The sequence below is a fragment of the Leuresthes tenuis genome, unplaced genomic scaffold, assembly GCF_036924035.1.
Source record: "Leuresthes tenuis unplaced genomic scaffold, fLeuTen1.0.hap1 SCAF_4, whole genome shotgun sequence".
Taxonomy (NCBI): domain Eukaryota; kingdom Metazoa; phylum Chordata; class Actinopteri; order Atheriniformes; family Atherinopsidae; genus Leuresthes; species Leuresthes tenuis.
In genome coordinates this window covers 3292125-3310239 of record NW_027325358.1, presented here as the reverse complement: position 1 = coordinate 3310239, position 18115 = coordinate 3292125, and the positions used below count along the sequence as shown (strand labels likewise).

Here is an 18115-nt window from a genome sequence, read left to right as displayed (position 1 = left end):
ATGGCAAAGAAACACTCTGACTCATCTGTTGGTTCACAAGATAACCGTGTAAGCTGGAAGGATGTAGATTCTCTTGAAAATAAATCTCGTGCAGAAGAGTAGTCACATATTTTAATTAGAGAGAACTCAGCTAATACCGCAACCTCTGTAGGATGAAAGCCTTTTGTTAATGCCGACAGAAAGCAATGCATTGAAGTCTGGCAATTGCTTTAAGCCCCAGGCTTTCGCGTAATAGAAATACATCTTGCAAACTCTTCTCTTTTGATTACAGATTCATGCACACAAAGGAACAGGATACAGCAGACTGAAGCTGAGCATTCGTCTTGGGTCTTGCCAGCAAATGTTTATATGATGAAGCAACAATATATACTGAAATGTACAGAGCAACCCAACGTGTTTTACTAAAATCTCAAATCAGAAAAAGGTGGATGTTAAGGAAATGCAAATATGTTTTGTTTAGTCCCGTCAGCTTAATTTGATTAGTTAATATATATCAGTTTCCTCATTTCAGAGCTGCAACACATTCCTGTAATGTTGACTTCTCTGGGCTCGGAGGCATCTGGGATGGAACCTGGAGGAGTTTCAGTGTAAAGGACAAGGGAGTAAGCCTAAGCTGGACCCCCGTGACCTCTGACCCCTCAGACGGCGCTGCATCAAGAACCGTCATTCATCAGCAGCTGATAGAAGCACATGAACAAGGGATTACTGTGGAAACCTTTGTCAAGCACTACAATACAGAGTTCCATTCACAAGCTTTACTGTGCAGGAAAGAAGCCTGATGTTAACCTCGTCCAGAGGCGGCGTCCACTTCTCTGGGCTCGGAGGCGTCTGGGATGGACCGTCACACGGTGGAAACGTGTGCTGTGGTCAGACCCATCAGTATTCCAGGTCTTTGTTGGAAGAAATGGAGCAAAGAGCAAAAGCAGCATCCAGCCTGCTGTCAGCAACCAGTCCCTGCAGCCAGGCTCTGTGATGGTATGGGGTTGGATCAGGGGGCAAAGCTCATTTCCACTTCTGTGATGGCAGCATTAATGCAGAAAAGTTCACTGAGATTTTACGTCCATTCATTCAACAATCTAAAACCAAAGAGAGGTTTCTGTAAAGTATGTTACCCTTCATTTCCCTGCAACTGTTTGGTCCAAATGCCACGATGACAGCCAGAAATTCATCAAATGAACAGCCAAGTATCGTTTAAAAGAGCCTTCTCCTTTCGTTCCATGTATCTGCCTTGATGGGATATTTGCCCTGTACTCAAATCTGCCGGCCGGAGGTGTCCTGAACACAGAGGATACAGAAAAACCTGAATCCACAGTCATCTGCCATGTCAACTGAGAGATGCACATGTGCCAAGTGCATCCTTTTTCCTGTGATTTAGGTGTAGCTTGTAAAAACGGGATCAGTGGTTTGTTGTGATTCATCAAAGTTACTTTGAAAGATTGGTGTTTCTTTCTTTTTAAGGTTATGTACCAGCTGCTGGAGCTTCCTGCCTGCAGCTCAGAGGCAGTTTATGACTAAGAAGGAGCTTAAAGTTGGGAGAATATTGAAGTTTCATTTCATGATTGCTGCGTAACTGCCACCCTGAAACCTGAATAACCCGAATAAGATCAATAATGTTCTGATAAGCAGAACATTTACAGTTCATTTTTGATAAACCAGAACGGGCTTTTATACTCCAGTCAAAACAATGTTCAGTCAAAACATTGTGCGATGACAGCATTGCATTGCTGTCATCGCATCTATTCAGTTAACATTTAAGGTGTGGGATCGTTTTTATGCTTTGGCATAAAATTCACACAGTTTTATTTCAATAAATAGAACAACTCTTTCCTGTTTCAACAAGCCAGTTTGCACATATTGAAAGACATTACTTTTCTAAGGAGGAAATTGATGCAGACACCATTGTGGTGTTGTCATGGTTGACCCCAAACACAGATATGGGTGTAAAATTGACATAAACAGTGGGCTTAACTTAACATGACACACATATAACCATCACCTGAAAATGACTTTTAATCTCCTGCTCCTGAGCTGCAGTTACTTTGCAAACTCCTCTTGGTTCAGATGGTATCAGAACCAGCCTTACTGCAAGTTTTAATGCCACCAAACAAACCCTCCACACCTTGGGATCAGATGCTGATCATACCAGCAAAGACAAACACTTTTGTGCCTAATCTTTTTATGGACCTTTTCACCGCCAAGATTGCACTAATTCGCGCTTCTCTTTCTGGTCCCCTCACCCAAACCGTTCCCCCGACATCTGCATTCCCCCAACCCCTGAGCTCCTTTCCCCTGGTCTCTTCAGAAGAGGTACAAATTATCATCAAGAAGATGAAACCCACCACCTGCGCCCTGGATCCTCTCCGAACCACCGGGTAAAAACCCATATCACTGTCCTAAGTCCCCTGATCACCTCTATTAAAAACCATCCTCTCCATACTGGCCATGTCCCCTCCATTTTGAAGACAGCCATTATCAGACCACTTCTCAAAAAAACACACCCTTGACCCAGAGATCCTCTCAAACTACAGGCCCATCTCCAATCTCCCCTTCATATCTAAAGTGCAAACTCCTCTTGGTTCAGATGGTATCAGAACCAGCCTTACTGCAAGTTTCAATGCCACCAAACAAACCCTCCACACCTTGCGATCAGATGCTGATCATACCAGCAAAGACAAACACTTTTGTGGGAGACTACCAGCTATACATCATTCCAAACATTTCAGTTTATCAATAAGGGAACAGACATTTCTCGCAGCTGAAAACCGTCTTTGAGCATTCTTCTTAGACGTAACTGAAGCGAACATAAACCAGTCCGGGTGGCTCCTCCCGATTCGTGGGAACCGCAGCTTGAAAATCATTAGATGATGATGCGCCAATAATGTTTGTACGAATCGCTGCTTAGTGCCAAGTCGCACTTGCTCTTAAATATCGGTTTACATTTTCGAGAATCAACAGAAAACAAAAGTTTCAAGACACAAAATGAGTGGAAAACCCCCAAAAAAACCATGAAAGTCAATCGTGTTCCTGATAAACTATTATCAATTTCACAACACCGTTTAGATTTCGTGCAACACCTCCGGGGTTAACCTTTGCGTGTGTCTCACAAAACTATTACACTGGGTGTGCCACACTTGGCTGTCAGTCAGTGTGTAGATAAGGGAAGGGCACATACTACAAGTCAAGTCAGCACAGAGTAATTATAGTTGGAACTGGCAGTCAGGGGGTCAGCAGACAGCCTGTCTCTGGGCTGATAAGTAAACTGACAAGAGAGGGAAAAATCATTGTTGTCGTGGTTAGTTTTAAAATTCAAACACTGAACTTTAGCTGATAAATGCTTATGTTTGATGAGGTTAGCGGTGTCATTACAGCTGAATTAGACCAAATTGGAAACACTAAATTTTAAAGTAAGAGTAACCGTTGGCCTAAATGCTTCTTAACTTGATTTCTGGGATCTTGCATAATATTCGCAGCCATGATTCACCAGATTCCTGGAACTGTTGAGGATGAATACACATAATGGGGATGAAGGCACTGGCAGTGAATTAATGAATTAATTACGAAGCAGTGGAATATTACAACAGCCGCCTCAGTAGCCTCCTGGACCACCATGCCCCTGCTAAATCCAGAGCAGTCTCTTTCTGCCGCTTTACAGATAGGATTTGGAGGATGAGGACAGCAGGACGGGTCCTTGAGTGGCGCTACAAAACCTCTGGCCTCATTGTTCATAAACAAATCTACCGGGAGCATTAACGACACTTTTCAAAGTCCCTAAAGGAGGCAAGGTCACAGTTTTACTCCAATGCAATCAGAAACAGCCCAGGAAATTCCAAACAGCTTTTCTCCACCATCAACCATCTTCTCAAACCACAACCCCCTCCATTTACTGGCACTACAGCAGAACAGTGCAATCTTTTTATGGACCTTTTCACCGCCAAGATTGCACTAATTCGCGCTTCTCTTTCTGGTCCCCTCACCCAAACCGTTCCCCCGACATCTGCATTCCCCCAACCCCTGAGCTCCTTTCCCCTGGTCTCTTCAGAAGAGGTACAAATTATCATCAAGAAGATGAAACCCACCACCTGCGCCCTGGATCCTCTCCCAACCACCTGGTAAAAACCCATATCACTGTCCTAAGTCCCCTGATCACCTCTATTAAAAACCATTCTCTCCAAACTGGCCACATCCCCTCCATTTTGAAGACAGCCATTATCAGACCACTTCTCAAAAAAACACACCCTTGACCCAGAGATCCTCTCAAACTACAGGCCCATCTCCAATCTCCCCTTCATATCTAAAGTACTTGAGAAATCAGTGGTTAGCCATCTTCAGAACCATCTAAACCTCAATAACATCTATGAAAAACTCCAGTCTGGTTTGCGCCCCGCCCACAGCACAGAGACGGCTCTTGTAAAAGTCACAAATGACCTCCTGATGTCATCAGACACCGGCTCCCCCTCCCTCCTCATTCTCCTGGACCTATCTGCTGCATTTGACACTGTCGGCCATCTTATTAAACCGGCTCCACCTCACCACTGGACTCACTGACACTGCCCTCAGCTGGTTCCATTCATATCTTACAAACCGGACATCTCCATCGGCCACTACACTTCAAACCCCCACACAGTCACCTGTGGTGTTCCCCAGGGGTCAGTTCTTGGTCCCATCCTCTTCATCCTCTACCTCACTCCCCTTACTCAGGTCATCAGCCATCATGGGCTTTCATTTCACTGCTACGCCAACGACACACAGCTCTATGTCAATGCCACTGCTGCAGCCCCACCCTCATCATCGCCATCCTCCCTGTCGAAACTCACCACCTGTCTGGAGGAGATAAAGGCATGTTTGGGGTACAACTTCCTCCAACTCAATAGCTCTAAAACCGAAGCCATCCTGGTTGGCACTCCTCACCAAACCAAATCATCACCAATAACCAGCATCACCTTTTCTGGCTCCAACATCCCTCTCTCATCATCAGTCACAAATCCTGGCGTAAAAATGGACCCCCAACTCACCTTTAAATCCCACATAAACCATCTCTGCAAGACCTCCTTTTATCACCTCCGAAACATCTCCAAACTCCGTCCCATTCGCTCCCTCTGTGATGCCTTTATCTCCTCCAGACTGGACTATTGTGATGCACTTCTCATCGGGATCCCTGGTAAGAGCCTTCAGATCCAAAGCTCTGCAGCTGGGATCCTGATGAGCACATCACCCCCATCCTCCACTTACTCCACTGGCTTCCTGTCTCCACCAGGATTGAGTACAAAGTTTCCCTCCTCACACACCAATGCCTCTATGAAAATGCCCCCCCTACCTCAAAGAACTCCTCAATCTACAAAAAAACAACCCGTTTCTCTCGCTCCACTCTCTTAAACTTCCTCCACCCACCCAGAACCAAGCTCAGGACCATGGGAGATAGAGCTTTCTGTGCTGCTGCCCCCCCGACACCCTGAGGGCACCATAACCCACTGACTCTTTTAAAAGGGGCCTAAAGACATTTATTTTGTAGCAAAACATATGTTCCCCCTCTTAGATGTCTGCCAAATTCTTTTTACTTTTATACTGAGCTTGTTTTTACTTATTGTTTTTAAACTGAAGCCCTTTGAGATCCTGTAAAGGGCACTACAAATAAAATGTATTATTATTATTATAATTACTAAGCAAATCCATCTCCACAGTTGGAAAGTGTTTGAACAAAAACATATATACATAATATATGTATATAAAATATATAAATACATAAATACATCCATTTTTCACATCCTCTTGATCATGTTCAGGATAATTTAAGAGCTGGAGTCTATCCAGGCAACTGTAAAGCCTCAGATCCAAAGCTTATTATTGACCAACATAAATGTATTTAGAAAATATTAACAAATTTCAAATTTGATGCAGCAACACACAGTAAAAGTCGTTCCAGACTCATGTTTCCCATCGTGTTCCTTCAGCTTCCTTTAATGACTCTTTTTAATGGTTTTGGGAACTGAGGACACTGATTGTTGCAGTTTTTCAGAGGAATCTGAGTCCATTCCTGCTGAATCCCAGATTCCAGCTGCTCAGCAGTCCCTGGTTGTTGTTGCCTGGTTCTCCTCTTCATGATGCTCCAACATCTGCAGCAGGAGACAGATGTGGACTGCAGGCAGGCAGCCGAGCTCACACACTCTGTGTGTATGAAGCTGCTGGAAGTCCTGCAGAATGAGGTCTGGCATCGTCCTGCTGAAATAACCACGGACCTCCCGGGAAAAGACGGCACCTTGATGGCAGCATCTGTCTCTGCAGAACTCCAACATCCAGCTGTGCATCAGTGGTACCTTCACCCAGATGAAGCCCTCCATGGCATGGCCTCTGATGCAGCCCCAGACCATCACAGACGCTGGCTTTAAACCTTTCTCTGAGAACAGCCTGGATGCTCTTTCTCATCAGTTTTTCCCAGAAGCAGCTGAAACGTGGACTCATCTGCCCACAGAACACATGTCCACTGTCTTTCTGTCCATCTGAGATGAGCTGGAGTCCAGAGAACTGGGTTAAAAATCTGATTTTATCTTAAATGTGAAGCTAAGATCTTACCTGATTTTCCCATTTGCCTTGCATAGCTCAGACATGCCAGCACATTTATTAGTTCTTACAAAGCCAAGTTTAAAAAAAGGTTAGATTACTCACAAAGCACAAGATGATAAAAGAAAAAGAGAACATTAAATTAAAGGTAAGGTGCTATCGCACATCCATCAAGCCTGTCAATCACCTCTAATTTAACCATTTTACCTAAACCTATACGGATAACTGCACAGAAAAACAGTAAATAAAACATGTTTGAACATGACTTTTAAGAGAACTCAGCCCCCTCAGCTTCAGGGGAATTGTATTTCAATCCTAAGCATTTGGCAGCTGCTGACAATCAGTTTATCAGTAAACAACTGCAGCTGCCAACGTAATTATTAAAGAGCATCTTCAGTAAAGAAAAAGATTCCTAAACTCTTGAAGCGTAATGTGATAATCAGTTCTGTAGAAAGTCAGTAACTGTGGATCCCAACACAACCATCCAACTGCCACAGAACAGGAAGACGTCTTGCTTTTGATCAACTTCTGGATTGAAATATTCTGTGAGGAGAAGAGCTGAAGCTGATGCACTCAAACTAATTCATATTTCTATCTCAGTTGGGAACAAAATTCATAAAATGCCTTTGTATTCTGATGATGTGCTAACCCAGAGGTCTCTATACCGGCAGTAAAAGTTTGTTTAAATCACACCTTGCACAGAAAAATGAATTCCAGTAAAGTACTTAAAACAGAAATAAGTCTAACTTAAAGCTTCTTGCAATAAAAATGTCTTTCGCTGCTTTCTGAAGGTCTCCACAGAGTCCAAAGCACGTCAAAATAAAGGCAGTGCTTTCCACATTCGCTCTCCTCGAGTGCTGAAGTGAGTGTGAGAGACTTTTAAAAGAATCTGAGCATAAATTTGGCTGATTTACAACTTACAAAATCCATTTCTCCGAGTCAGAAGCTCTTCCTTTGGGTGGGATGTACAATATTTGTCCCCAGCTAAACTTGTCCATTTAGCTGGTCATCGCAGGGCTTTACATATTACATCATGTCACCAGTTTTATGGAGCTAATCTCTGTTGAAGCCGACATGTGAGGATTTCTGTATCCAAGATGGGAAGAATTTCATTATTCCATATCAATATTTTACCGAAATTCAGATCAGACTCAAATATCTCAACAGGAAGTTATTTTTCTCGTAACATCATCATCAGGCAAAAATTATGTTTTTCACAGAATGTTGGAAAAGTTTTTCTGTATTTCTGATTAAATATAAGCTTAAACACCATAAGTGATGAAAGAAGATTAAGTCTAATTTAAAACAAAGACAAAAAGCATCCCATTTATTTACATAGTAAAGAGAATATGTGTCAGTGTGTGTCAGACAGCAGGATTATCATCTGAAACTAGAGAATCTGTCACAGCTTTATCTTCACTTGATTGTTGGACTGTTTTATGGAGAATTATTCCTGAAAACTACTTAAAGAAATGACAGAAAGCTCGTCTCAGAGGGTTCAGGCTGTGATGGAGAAAAAATGCTTTTGCCTTACATGCTGTATCTACATTTAATTTACGACGTGTTCCAACAAAGCACCGCACCCGCCTCCGGTTTTCCTGAGAAAACCGGAGGAAGATATGAAGAAATATATGAAGAAATGTGCGAGTTTTATTTTTCATTTTCTAAACTACTTCGTTTAATTTCAATTAACTAAATGTATTTCATGTATTTTTTGTTATCGCTAATATTTACTTTGAATAAAGCATTATTTTAGTTTGATAATCTGGTTTGTGAAATACTTACTTTACGTAAAAAAGTCACAGTCTCTGTATGAAGAGATCCACTGTTCCCTCTTGAGATTAAATTTATCAAGAAATCTTAATTACATGAGCGAACAATGACTTTCAACCCGCCCTGACAGCCGTTACATGTGACAAAGCAGACCCACCCCGCGTTATGTTGCCACACCTGTGATATTAAAGCAGCATCTACCTGTTGGCCGCTCCCACGTCCGGTCAGCCCTTTATAAAGTCCATCCTCCCGGCAGCCTCAGCACCAGCTCCAGAGAAACTCCTGCGAACAGATCAGAACACATCAGAAGCCACCATGTCCTACACGCGCCGCTCTGGATTATCCTCCATGTCGCTCTCCTCAGCGTCCACATTCACCAGCAGCCGCCGCGCTCCGAGCGTCTATGGCGGGGCAGGTGGCAGAAACGTACAGGTGTCGTACGCCTCCAACGGCCTCGGCTCGGGCTTCGATCTGTCACAGGCGCTCACGGGTGGCGACAACTTTTCGGTGTCTACCAACGAGAAGGCGACGATGCAGAACCTGAACGACCGCCTGGCGACTTACCTGGAGAAGGTGCGCTCTTTGGAGTCTGCCAACACGCAGCTGGAGCTCCAGATCCGCCAGTGGTACGATAAGCAGACCCCCACCACAGCGAGAGACTACAGCAAGTATCAGGTGATCATCGACGGTCTGCGCAATAAGGTAAGAGTCTTTATGAACCTTTTTAATTTATTTTTTATGTCTTTTTACTTGTTTTAATATTCATTATTGTCAAAATTAGTCTAAAACAAGACAACAAATATGAAGATGACACAATGGAATAAGATGGCTGGAGATGACACCAAACGGATTACATTAAAAAGAGTATAATGTTTTCAAACTGATGACTCATTAAAGCCTTCCAGCTGCATCACACAATGTGTGCCCTCGGGATGAAGCATATAAAAAGCACTTTACCTTCACTCCACACCCTGTCTAGTAATGTTTAAAGAGCACATGTGTGACTGAATGTTCCATTGAATGCCAACAATGTGAAGCATTAAGAAAGCGAATCTACTAAACAATTAAACCCTGCCAGTCGTCATTCTTGGTAATGCATCTTTAACACGGAAGAAGTGTCTGACAGTGTCTCTGCTGTTCTTCCAGATCAGCGCTGCCTCGCAGGATAACTCGAGGCTGATGCTGCAGATTGATAACGCCAAACTGGCCGGAGAGGACTTCAGAATGAAGTGAGTGGAAAGGTTATGTCAAAATTCATCATCCTTGCTGAGTGAAAACTTAATTACATTAATCATAATGAGAGTCTTGCACTTGGGAGAATTGACCTCATTTGGTAATTACTCTACATAGTTACTCAGCTGGGTCAAAACACTGTGTGTGGACATGTTGTCACAGGGCTGCAACGGACAGCAGGGTGGTAGAACTGGTGTTACTGGTTTTGGTGAAGCTCTGCTGGGTTTGTGATGCTGTTTGTCTTCACACCAGTTGAGCAGCAACATAAACATGCCGGTCTCTCACCACGCAGGTTCGAGAACGAGCAGGCGATGCGCATGTCGGTGGAGGCAGACATTGCCGGGCTGCGCAAGGTTCTGGATGAACTGACCATAAGTCGGTCGGACCTGGAGATGCAGGTGGAGGGCCTGAAGGAGGAGCTGGTCTTCCTGAAGAAGAACCACGAAGAGGTGGGCGATTTTATCACGTCAGAGATCTAACCGATCACAAAGACTCCTGATCCGTTGAAAGTTAATTTCCAGAAAACGTTTTGCTTCTCATGAAGCTTTAGAAAATACCTGCGATGACATGTAATTATGGTGTCCTGCCAAGAAACAATGGATCAGATAAGATCAGCATGTCTCAGGATAATCGCCCTTCAACACAGAAGACATAAATACGTCAAATGACTGTTCCCTCACTGTCCTGCACTGAATTAGAGGGTGTTTTCAGCTTAGAAATGTAGTTTTAACCTCCTGAACGATACATTGTGTTTTAGGAACCTGCTTCTTTCTTAGCTTTCCTCATCTTGATCCGTTGCCTTGCTTGTAGGAGCTTGCAGCCCTGCGGAGCCATGTCACATCCAGCTCTGTGAACGTGGAGGTGGACGCCAAGCCCCAGGAGGACCTGTCCAGGATCATGGAGGAGATCAGAACTCAGTATGAGGGCATCACTGAGAAGAACCGCCGTGAGATGGAAGCCTGGTACAAGGTCAAGGTAAGAAGAGCGAGAGAGCACACGGTCCGCCTCGTCGTGTTAGGAAAGATGGGCCTTTGAAATCAAGTCATTCTTGTGTCCACTTTGAAATCTTTCAGTTTGACGACCTGGGCAAGGACGTGGCATCCAGCACTGAGACTCTCCAGACCTCCCGAAGTGAAATCAATGACCTTAAGAGGACCCTGCAGTCCCTTCAGATTGACCTGCAGTCCCAACTTAGCCTGGTAAAGGCCTCTCATACACATCCATACTCACTAAAGCTATAGATCTGTTGATTAGCATTTACATTTACATCATGTTTAACCCATTAAGACCTGATTAAACCATGCCTCAGGGCTGATTAGGTTAACTTAACCATAGACAGAAGTCAGGTTTTCCAGCTGTTTTCTGGGACGACTTATGGAGCAGTCTGAAAACAAGCAGTTAGAGCTCACACCTCCTCTTGTGTTGTGTAGAAATCCGCTTTGGAGAGTCAGCTGGGGGACACCGAGTCCCGCTACACTCTGCACATGAGGCAGCTCCAGCAAATGGTGGACAACCTGGAGAACGAGCTCAGCCTGATGAGGACAGACATCGAGCGGCAGTCCAGCGACTATCAGATGCTGCTGGACATCAAAACCAGGCTGGAGATGGAGATCGCAGAGTACAGGCGACTGCTGGATGGAGAGGCCATACAGTAAGGGAGCCATTAGGAAGCATCTGGAGATAATTAAAGATTCAGTTTTACTATTCAGTTTTTAGATTTAGGCTTTATTGCTTGGATGAGAGGAATGATTCTGCTCTCATGTTTAGTCCGCAGTCTGAAGCTAAAGCTAGTTAGCTTACAATAAAAAGTAACAAAATGTTGAACATCGTCTGTTTTGTGTGGTCGAAATACCAAAAACTGACTTTTGTCCATCTTCTAGGAAAGTCCAGGTCGTAGAGGTGAAAGAAGAGCGTAAGTTTGCCTCCCTGTTGTGTTTTATTCTCCTCACATGTTCGTAGGAAACCAACAGAATTTAATTCCGCTCCTTTCTCCACTGCAGGTAAACCAGTCATCACCCAGAGGACGAAGGTGGTGATTGAGGAGCTCATTGATGGAAAAGTGGTGTCCCGCACAGAAGATGTGGACACGGAGATCATCAGCCAGTAGTCTGAGCCAAAGAATCAAGCAAAAGCTTTAAAAAGCTCCTTATTTTCTGATGTCTGTTCAAAGTGTCCTGACGGAGTTATTATTCATCTCCTGAATGTTTGCCTGAATTTGCCGTAAGAAAAAGATAAACAAAATGCTCCTGAAAACGAAAAACAGATGAAAAAAGAATATTTTCTCACATCACTCACAAAAAGATATGCTACAGTACCGCATGTGAACACTAGGTGTCACTGTGAAACTTATTAAAGAAAAGAACCTGTGATAAAAGGTGGTTTATTTCTGTGGGGCGGACATTTTAAGTGTGAAAGGTAATATTTTATTAGGATTTTTCATATATATTGACAATGTTAAAGGTGTCAAAGGTAATGTTTGAGGTGCTTTCTTGTGACAATTATACAAAATTGTCCAAATCACATTAAAATAAAATGTTGTATCTACTATCTGTGTTGAACTACTTTTTAAGACTCTTTATTCTTCTGATTTCCTCCTGTTTTCTTTGTGTCTACATAGAAATTTGAAAACTTTATCACTGGGAGCCAGAGAAGAGAAGCTAAAACTGGAAAAATAGTCTCTCTTAAAGCGATCCACATTCATATAAAAAAAGAAGAAAATGAGTTGAGAGAAAATGTTCCTGCTTTTCTGCTTTTACTCCACACTTTTTTAAGTGTTAGTGAATAGAAGTATTCAAAATAATACCGCTACCATTTGAAGTTATGAGTAAAAGACTCTGATGTTAACTTCCTTTTTCCATTATAAAAGACTGGCCTGTCTGAGAACTTATCAGATAGTGTTATAGGATCTAAATTAAAATAACATTCCTGCTAAATAAGAAGTCGGGATGGTATAAAAAATGCAATAACAAAGAAGTAATAAAATCCATAATAATAAGATACAGCCAATATGGATCCTTTCTTGATATTCCTCCACTTTACATTTCAGTCCTGCAACACACTCTTTATAAACCTGGCAAAATAAAGCTTTCACCACTTTGTAATGTTTCCTTCTCCCAACACTTAAAGATGTTCTGACTCTGAGGAAACCAGGTGATGCAGAGTTCCAGCTGTTATTTTGTTCCATTCTTCCTGCAAACACGTCTTTAACGTGTGCAGCAGTGCTAAATTAGCTCTGAACACGTCATCACTTTATAATTTGATCAGAATGAGGAGGAGCTTTCAGAGAGGCCTTTTTTTTTGATTGGTTGAATTCAAGCTGGACGCTACAACGACACAAACAAGAGCAAACTTTTGGAAACACGCTACGTTTTCAACATGCATTCAAACACCTAATACCTCTTCTTAGGAAGACAATTAAGATTAAACACGTAATTCTACACTGCAGATAAGCTGGAAATCATAGTAGAAAAAGCATGCCATGGGACCTTGAAGTGACATAATTTAAAGGGGAACTCCAGTATTTTAAAACCTAAACCTTATCCCTGGCATAAAATATGTTCATCTACTCACCGAGAACAGTTTGGTGAAAGTCGGCGTCCTTCTGAAGATATTTAGATAACTGGAGATCCATATAACGGAGTGAACGGGGCTTAGAGGATGCAGCCTCTAAATAAGGCATTATCTGTCTTTATTTCACCAATACTTTAAGAAGAATGAATGAATGAACGTGTGCTATAGCTCTGTTAGCTCATAGCTGCTGTTATGTGGCTACTTGCAGCTATAGGAGAGCTAACGGAGGGATTTCTACACAGGCACTCTACTGGGACCACTTCATCCACACGCCCCCCTGCAGCACAGTTTATTCACTCCGTGCTCTGTGACAGTCGGCTAACTTCACACACAGTTTGCTGCTGATAGTTTTGTGCAACATGGCAGGATATTTATCAGATTTTGACAACATGAACGACGACTTTGAGTAAGATGGACGTTCTTACCGGAGTGAATGAGCTGTGCTGCAGGGGGGCGTGTGGATGAAGTGGTCCCAGTAGAGTGCCTGTGTAGAAATCCCTCCGTTAGCTCTCCTATAGCTGCAAGTAGCCACAAAATACCAGAGTTCCACTTTAACATTTTACCTATTTTACCAATGATCCACAGTTGATTCACAATCATCTGGACCCAAATTTATATTGTCGTAACAACTTTTACCGTCTACAACCGAAAAAATCCTTAAACTAAGACAAATCTGGGGGAAATTTCAAGCCCATGGAACTCTGGATCACAAGCCAGCGACCTGTGGTAATTACAACGCTTCGCCTGCTCTTCCCTGGATTACTTTGTCGAGTGTCTCGTTGACCCCTGAGAAGCTGGATTCTTGGTAGCCGTGCTCCCCTGCCTACTTACCTGTTTTAAAACCATTCTCCAACCTGCTTTGGGTCCTGAATTGAAACCTGTAAACCTGTTTGTTGAAAAGAAAAGAAGAAGAAAGGAAACTTGAATGCAAAGCACATATTCTCATGACACCATGATCCATTGACCCTGTCCTCAAGTATAGATGTTGACACTTGATAAAACATAACAGAACATTTAGAGATTTCCCACGTTTCATAGTTATTAGACAGTAAGTAAGTTAAGCTTTTTCACCATTTTGAGGGCCGTTCCCACCCAAAGATGTGAAAGGTCCAATCTCACTGAAAACTTGGCGAATGTTGACAAAGTTTTGTGAGATATTTCTTTGTTGAGTCAATTTTGTAGTTTGTTTTTGCTGTTGTGACGCTATATTTATCTAATTTCCAATGTAGTCTCTGTTCAGCTTTCCCATTCCTTGTTGAAATGACCTCAAACCTAATCCATCCATCCATTTTCCACACACAGGGGGGCTGGAGCCTGTCCCAGCTGTCATTGGACGAGAGGCGGGGTTCACTCTGGACGGGTCGCCAGTTCGTAACGGACCTCAAACCTCACGTGAGCCAGACTTGGTAAATATTTTCCCTGCACTTGCAGTGTTTTCATATGTCCAATAGATGTCAGTATATTCATAACGATCCATCCATGGGTGTTAATAACTGAATGGGAACATTTAAAACCCCTCTGGGAAGAAAATCAATTAATCTACTGAACAATAGAAAAGAAAATATGTGTATGATAATAAAATGGATTTTCCTTGAAGGCCTCATAAACGTATGAAACAATATGAACGACCCCTTGATTTATTTCCATCATTCCTCATTTTCACGTGCTTTTTTTTTTAAAAGAAAGTTTAATCTGCCTCTTTTTATTTATATTTCTCAAACAACGAGGAATACAAAGTGTTTAACCACCTCTTATTTCTTTAAACATTAACAAGAAACGGGACAAATGTGTAGCAATGCATTGAAACCTGTACAAACATAAATAAAAATACAGTAAATGAGACAAAGAGTTTGTATGGTTCAAAGGAGCTTCAATATTTGTTATGAGCTCCTTTATTCTTCAACACAGCCTGAACCCTTTTAGACGAGCTTTCTGTTATGTGTCGACAAAACACTGGTTCATCCCTTGAGTTAGGAGCCTTTTTTCAGCTTGAATGAGTCATAGGTCAGAGTTAAGTGGCTTAATAAACCATCAATAAAACACATTCCTCTGAAAATGGTCAGGACTGGACTGAAAATGAGTGAAAAATTAGCCAATGTCCAAAGAAAAACTTTGAAAGACCTTCAGAAAGCTGGAGAACTATTGATCAGGACCACTTTAAGAAATTATAAGAAAGTCTGGCTGCTTGGAAGGAAAAAGTGAAGAAATGAGGGCTGGATCGACACTCTTATACTCTTATTCTTGTCCACACACTGGTTAAAATCTTCTTGGCTCCAGTTTCACAGTGAGGAGTTTACTCCTTTACTATGAATTATGTTTATGAATCCACACTTGTGCCCATGACCCTGTTGTTATTATTAAATGCAGGATAGAGCCAACAGAACTGATCCCTCCGCAGTCTCTTTCTGTCCTGCGGACTCAAATTAATTCAGGAAGATGTTCTCTGCTGGTGGCACGACTCTGCCACTCAGGGCTGGTGGTCCCTAGTCACGACCGAAGTGATGACAAAATCCTGCACCACGGGAAGCTGACGTCACCGTGGTACAGTCACCTCTTCGGTGACGTCACTTGTCGAAGGTTGGGCGGCAGCACCAGCAGCAAACGGGGTTAATGCCATCTGCTGGATGGACGCAGCCACTCACACGGCATTACGTCATCGGGAGAAACCGGTGCCAGCTCCAGTTCGGTATAGCCTGGGAGTCTGGATCTGAATGCAAAGCAGTGAGGAAGGAGGGCGGGCTGGCCTGGAGTAACTCTCACTGAGGAAGTTTGATCGAGCAGAGAGCTTTTGCCTCTCTGAGATCAGCTGACAGCTGGAGAAACAGCTCCGTGAAATCTCCGGGGACTCCACACTTTAAAACAATTTGTGCGGTTTATCTGAAGAAACATTAAACCGTGGAGCTGGAATAAAAAGCAGACTTGTTTCCTTTAGTCAACAAGCAAGGAGGCTAATTTTACTCATGGAATACAGGCAACACAGCCGTCTTCAACATAAGATGCACCAAACATAACGAGCGCAGGTTCATTTAACGTTACAACCAGAAACTCAAGGTAGCGTGTGCCAGATAATATGATAGAAAATGAAAATATGTTTGTATGAACTACGGATTCTGCTGAAAGGCGCCAATTGTGTCAAACTGAACGGGACTCAGAGGAGGAGCTGTCCATGGTTCTGCAACCAAAACCCAGTCGTGTCTCCACATAGGTTTTATAAAACTGGTTTATTATGTGATCTGTTATAATTGGACCTATAATAACTATAAAACGTGCAAAGTATCGCGAGAAGAAGCAATAAACGTTACACTCGCATATGTTTTGCGTACTTGTGAGCCGGTAGGTGTATACACGTGTAGATAAAACACTGTGATGTCTGTGCGTGTGTCACGCTAAAAGCTTGCATGTGAGGATGAGGACCCCATCCTCACATGAGTAAGCGCGCCTCCGCAAAAAACGAGAGAGGAAGGAGGGTTGCATTCCCATTGACCGATAGAGAGCGGAGAGGCAGCACGGACTCCGCCTTCACCGCCCCAGCATCCAGCTTCAGTCCGACGGCGGCAGAGGCACCACAGGCCAGCCCAGCGATCCAGGGGTCCTCCTCAGCTCGATTAAACGTCCAGAGTGGAACAACAGAGATGGGCTCCCCGTGAATCCGGGCGGTGGAGGGGAGAGGAGGGCAGGCGGGGGGTGGGGGGGCAGGACGACGAGAGTGTAGTGGGAGAAACACCCAGAGGGAGGACAAACAAAAGCACAACCGAAGGTGCCTGGAACCATGAGCGGCTCGCGCTGTTCGCTGCCGCTGCCGCTCTGCACGCGGACCAAGTCGTGAGGTGTGGCTTCGCAAAGCTCCGGGGAACCTGTCAGCCGAAACGACACGCCGTGGAGGAGGTGGTGGTGGTGGGGTGGTGGTGGTCGAAAAGATGTCCGCCTCGGTGGGGCCCCAGGGCGGCCCTCGCCCACCCACCGTGCCGCCATCCATGCCCGATCTGCCGGACCTCAGCCACCTCACCGAGGAGGAGAGGAAGATCATCATGGGAGTGATGGCTCGGCAGAAGGAGGAAGAGGAGAAAGAACAAGCCATGCTGAAGTAAGGGCAACATTTTTCCTTTTCCGGGGAAGTTATAACGCAAAGCAACCCCCTGTAGAAAGATGTGTAAGCCAGTCCCACCACCACACATCCACCACAGCCATCAGCGCACGCGTTTGCTTTGTTTTGCTATAATTGTGCATTTATAGATCCGTCTTAAAAAGCTTTGTACCCTCCAACATGAAGGCACAGAGCAGTAACAGCTCAGGATGTGCTCAAAAGAAGCCCGCGTCATCACAACTACAGCTGGCAGCCTTAGAAGACCGGATGTTGTTGGAATCAGTCAGTAAATTAAAACAATGTACAGGCACAGGGGTTGAAGATGACCTGAAACGGGGTCAGACGCGTGTTACAGGTGTAGATGTGAGGATGGGGTGTGACGGTGCCGGCGGGGGAGGAAGGGGAAGACAGTGAGGGGAGAGGGAGGAAGGAGGGGTACTTGGGATGAATCATAGCATTTTCCATCCTTCACCCACGCGTTTTCATCAATGGGGACTGCACCCCAACCCTCAGTTTACACATCCAACTCCGCTCCGATTTCTTTTTTACGCACGCGTGGAGGCTGACGCGTGCTTCTTTAGTGTGGGTTTCTGCAGTCACTGTGTGCCTGCGTGCGTGTGCGGGTGAGTCTGTGAGAAAATGACATCGTTTGCACAATAATAGCAACAACAATGGAGTTGTAACTCGTCGACCTGGGGCTACAGAAAGTGGTTTAAAAGGTTAACGGAGGGATGGTGTTCGATCATCTGAGCTCCCCTCGGCGGAGCGATGAAGATGGGGTGTGGTTGGTAGTATTAGCAGGCCTGTACCGGACATGAACAGACTGGGGGAAGAAAATCGCACCTTTGTAAACGCTCTGCATTCAGATCAGATAGCACTGCTTTCCAAAAATGCTGAGAA

At 43.9% G+C, this 18115-nt stretch overlaps 2 protein-coding genes across 19 annotated transcripts in view; both read left to right on the top strand.

Annotated features, from left to right (window-relative positions):
- The first annotated feature begins 8579 nt into the window (after window positions 1-8579).
- LOC140305306 (keratin, type I cytoskeletal 19-like) lies at window positions 8580-11702 on the top strand. 2 transcript variants are annotated; one of them, XM_072384109.1, is made up of 8 exons: window positions 8580-9030; window positions 9475-9557; window positions 9854-10010; window positions 10372-10536; window positions 10635-10760; window positions 10992-11212; window positions 11442-11473; window positions 11562-11702. In XM_072384109.1, the coding sequence occupies exons 1-8, from the start codon at window positions 8644-8646 to the stop codon at window positions 11666-11668; spliced, it is 1278 nt and encodes a 425-aa protein (XP_072240210.1). In that variant the 5' UTR covers window positions 8580-8643; the 3' UTR covers window positions 11669-11702. The 2 variants fall into 2 exon arrangements, with proteins under 2 accessions (XP_072240210.1, XP_072240211.1); XM_072384110.1 differs by lacking the exon at window positions 11442-11473 and having other exon boundaries at window positions 11521-11702.
- Window positions 11703-16495: 4793 nt separating this feature from the next.
- LOC140305303 (regulating synaptic membrane exocytosis protein 1-like) overlaps window positions 16496-18115 on the top strand; it is a 91452-nt gene continuing 89832 nt past the window's right edge. For all 17 annotated transcript variants that reach the window (XM_072384093.1, XM_072384101.1, XM_072384097.1 and 14 more), the window contains exon 1: window positions 16496-17215. In XM_072384093.1, coding sequence (XP_072240194.1) covers window positions 17049-17215 — 167 coding nt within the window. In that variant the 5' untranslated portion in view covers window positions 16496-17048. The remainder of the gene's footprint in view (window positions 17216-18115) is intronic.

Bases quoted from the DNA above. Each gene is read 5' to 3' on its own strand.
- LOC140305306 (XM_072384110.1), top strand. From the start codon at position 8,644: ATGTCCTACACGCGCCGCTCTGGATTATCCTCCATGTCGCTCTCCTCA. The intron at 10,011-10,371 runs GTGGGCGATTTT...CCTTGCTTGTAG, and splicing joins TGAAGAAGAACCACGAAGAG to GAGCTTGCAGCCCTGCGGAG. The intron at 10,761-10,991 runs GTAAAGGCCTCT...TGTGTTGTGTAG, and splicing joins TGCAGTCCCAACTTAGCCTG to AAATCCGCTTTGGAGAGTCA.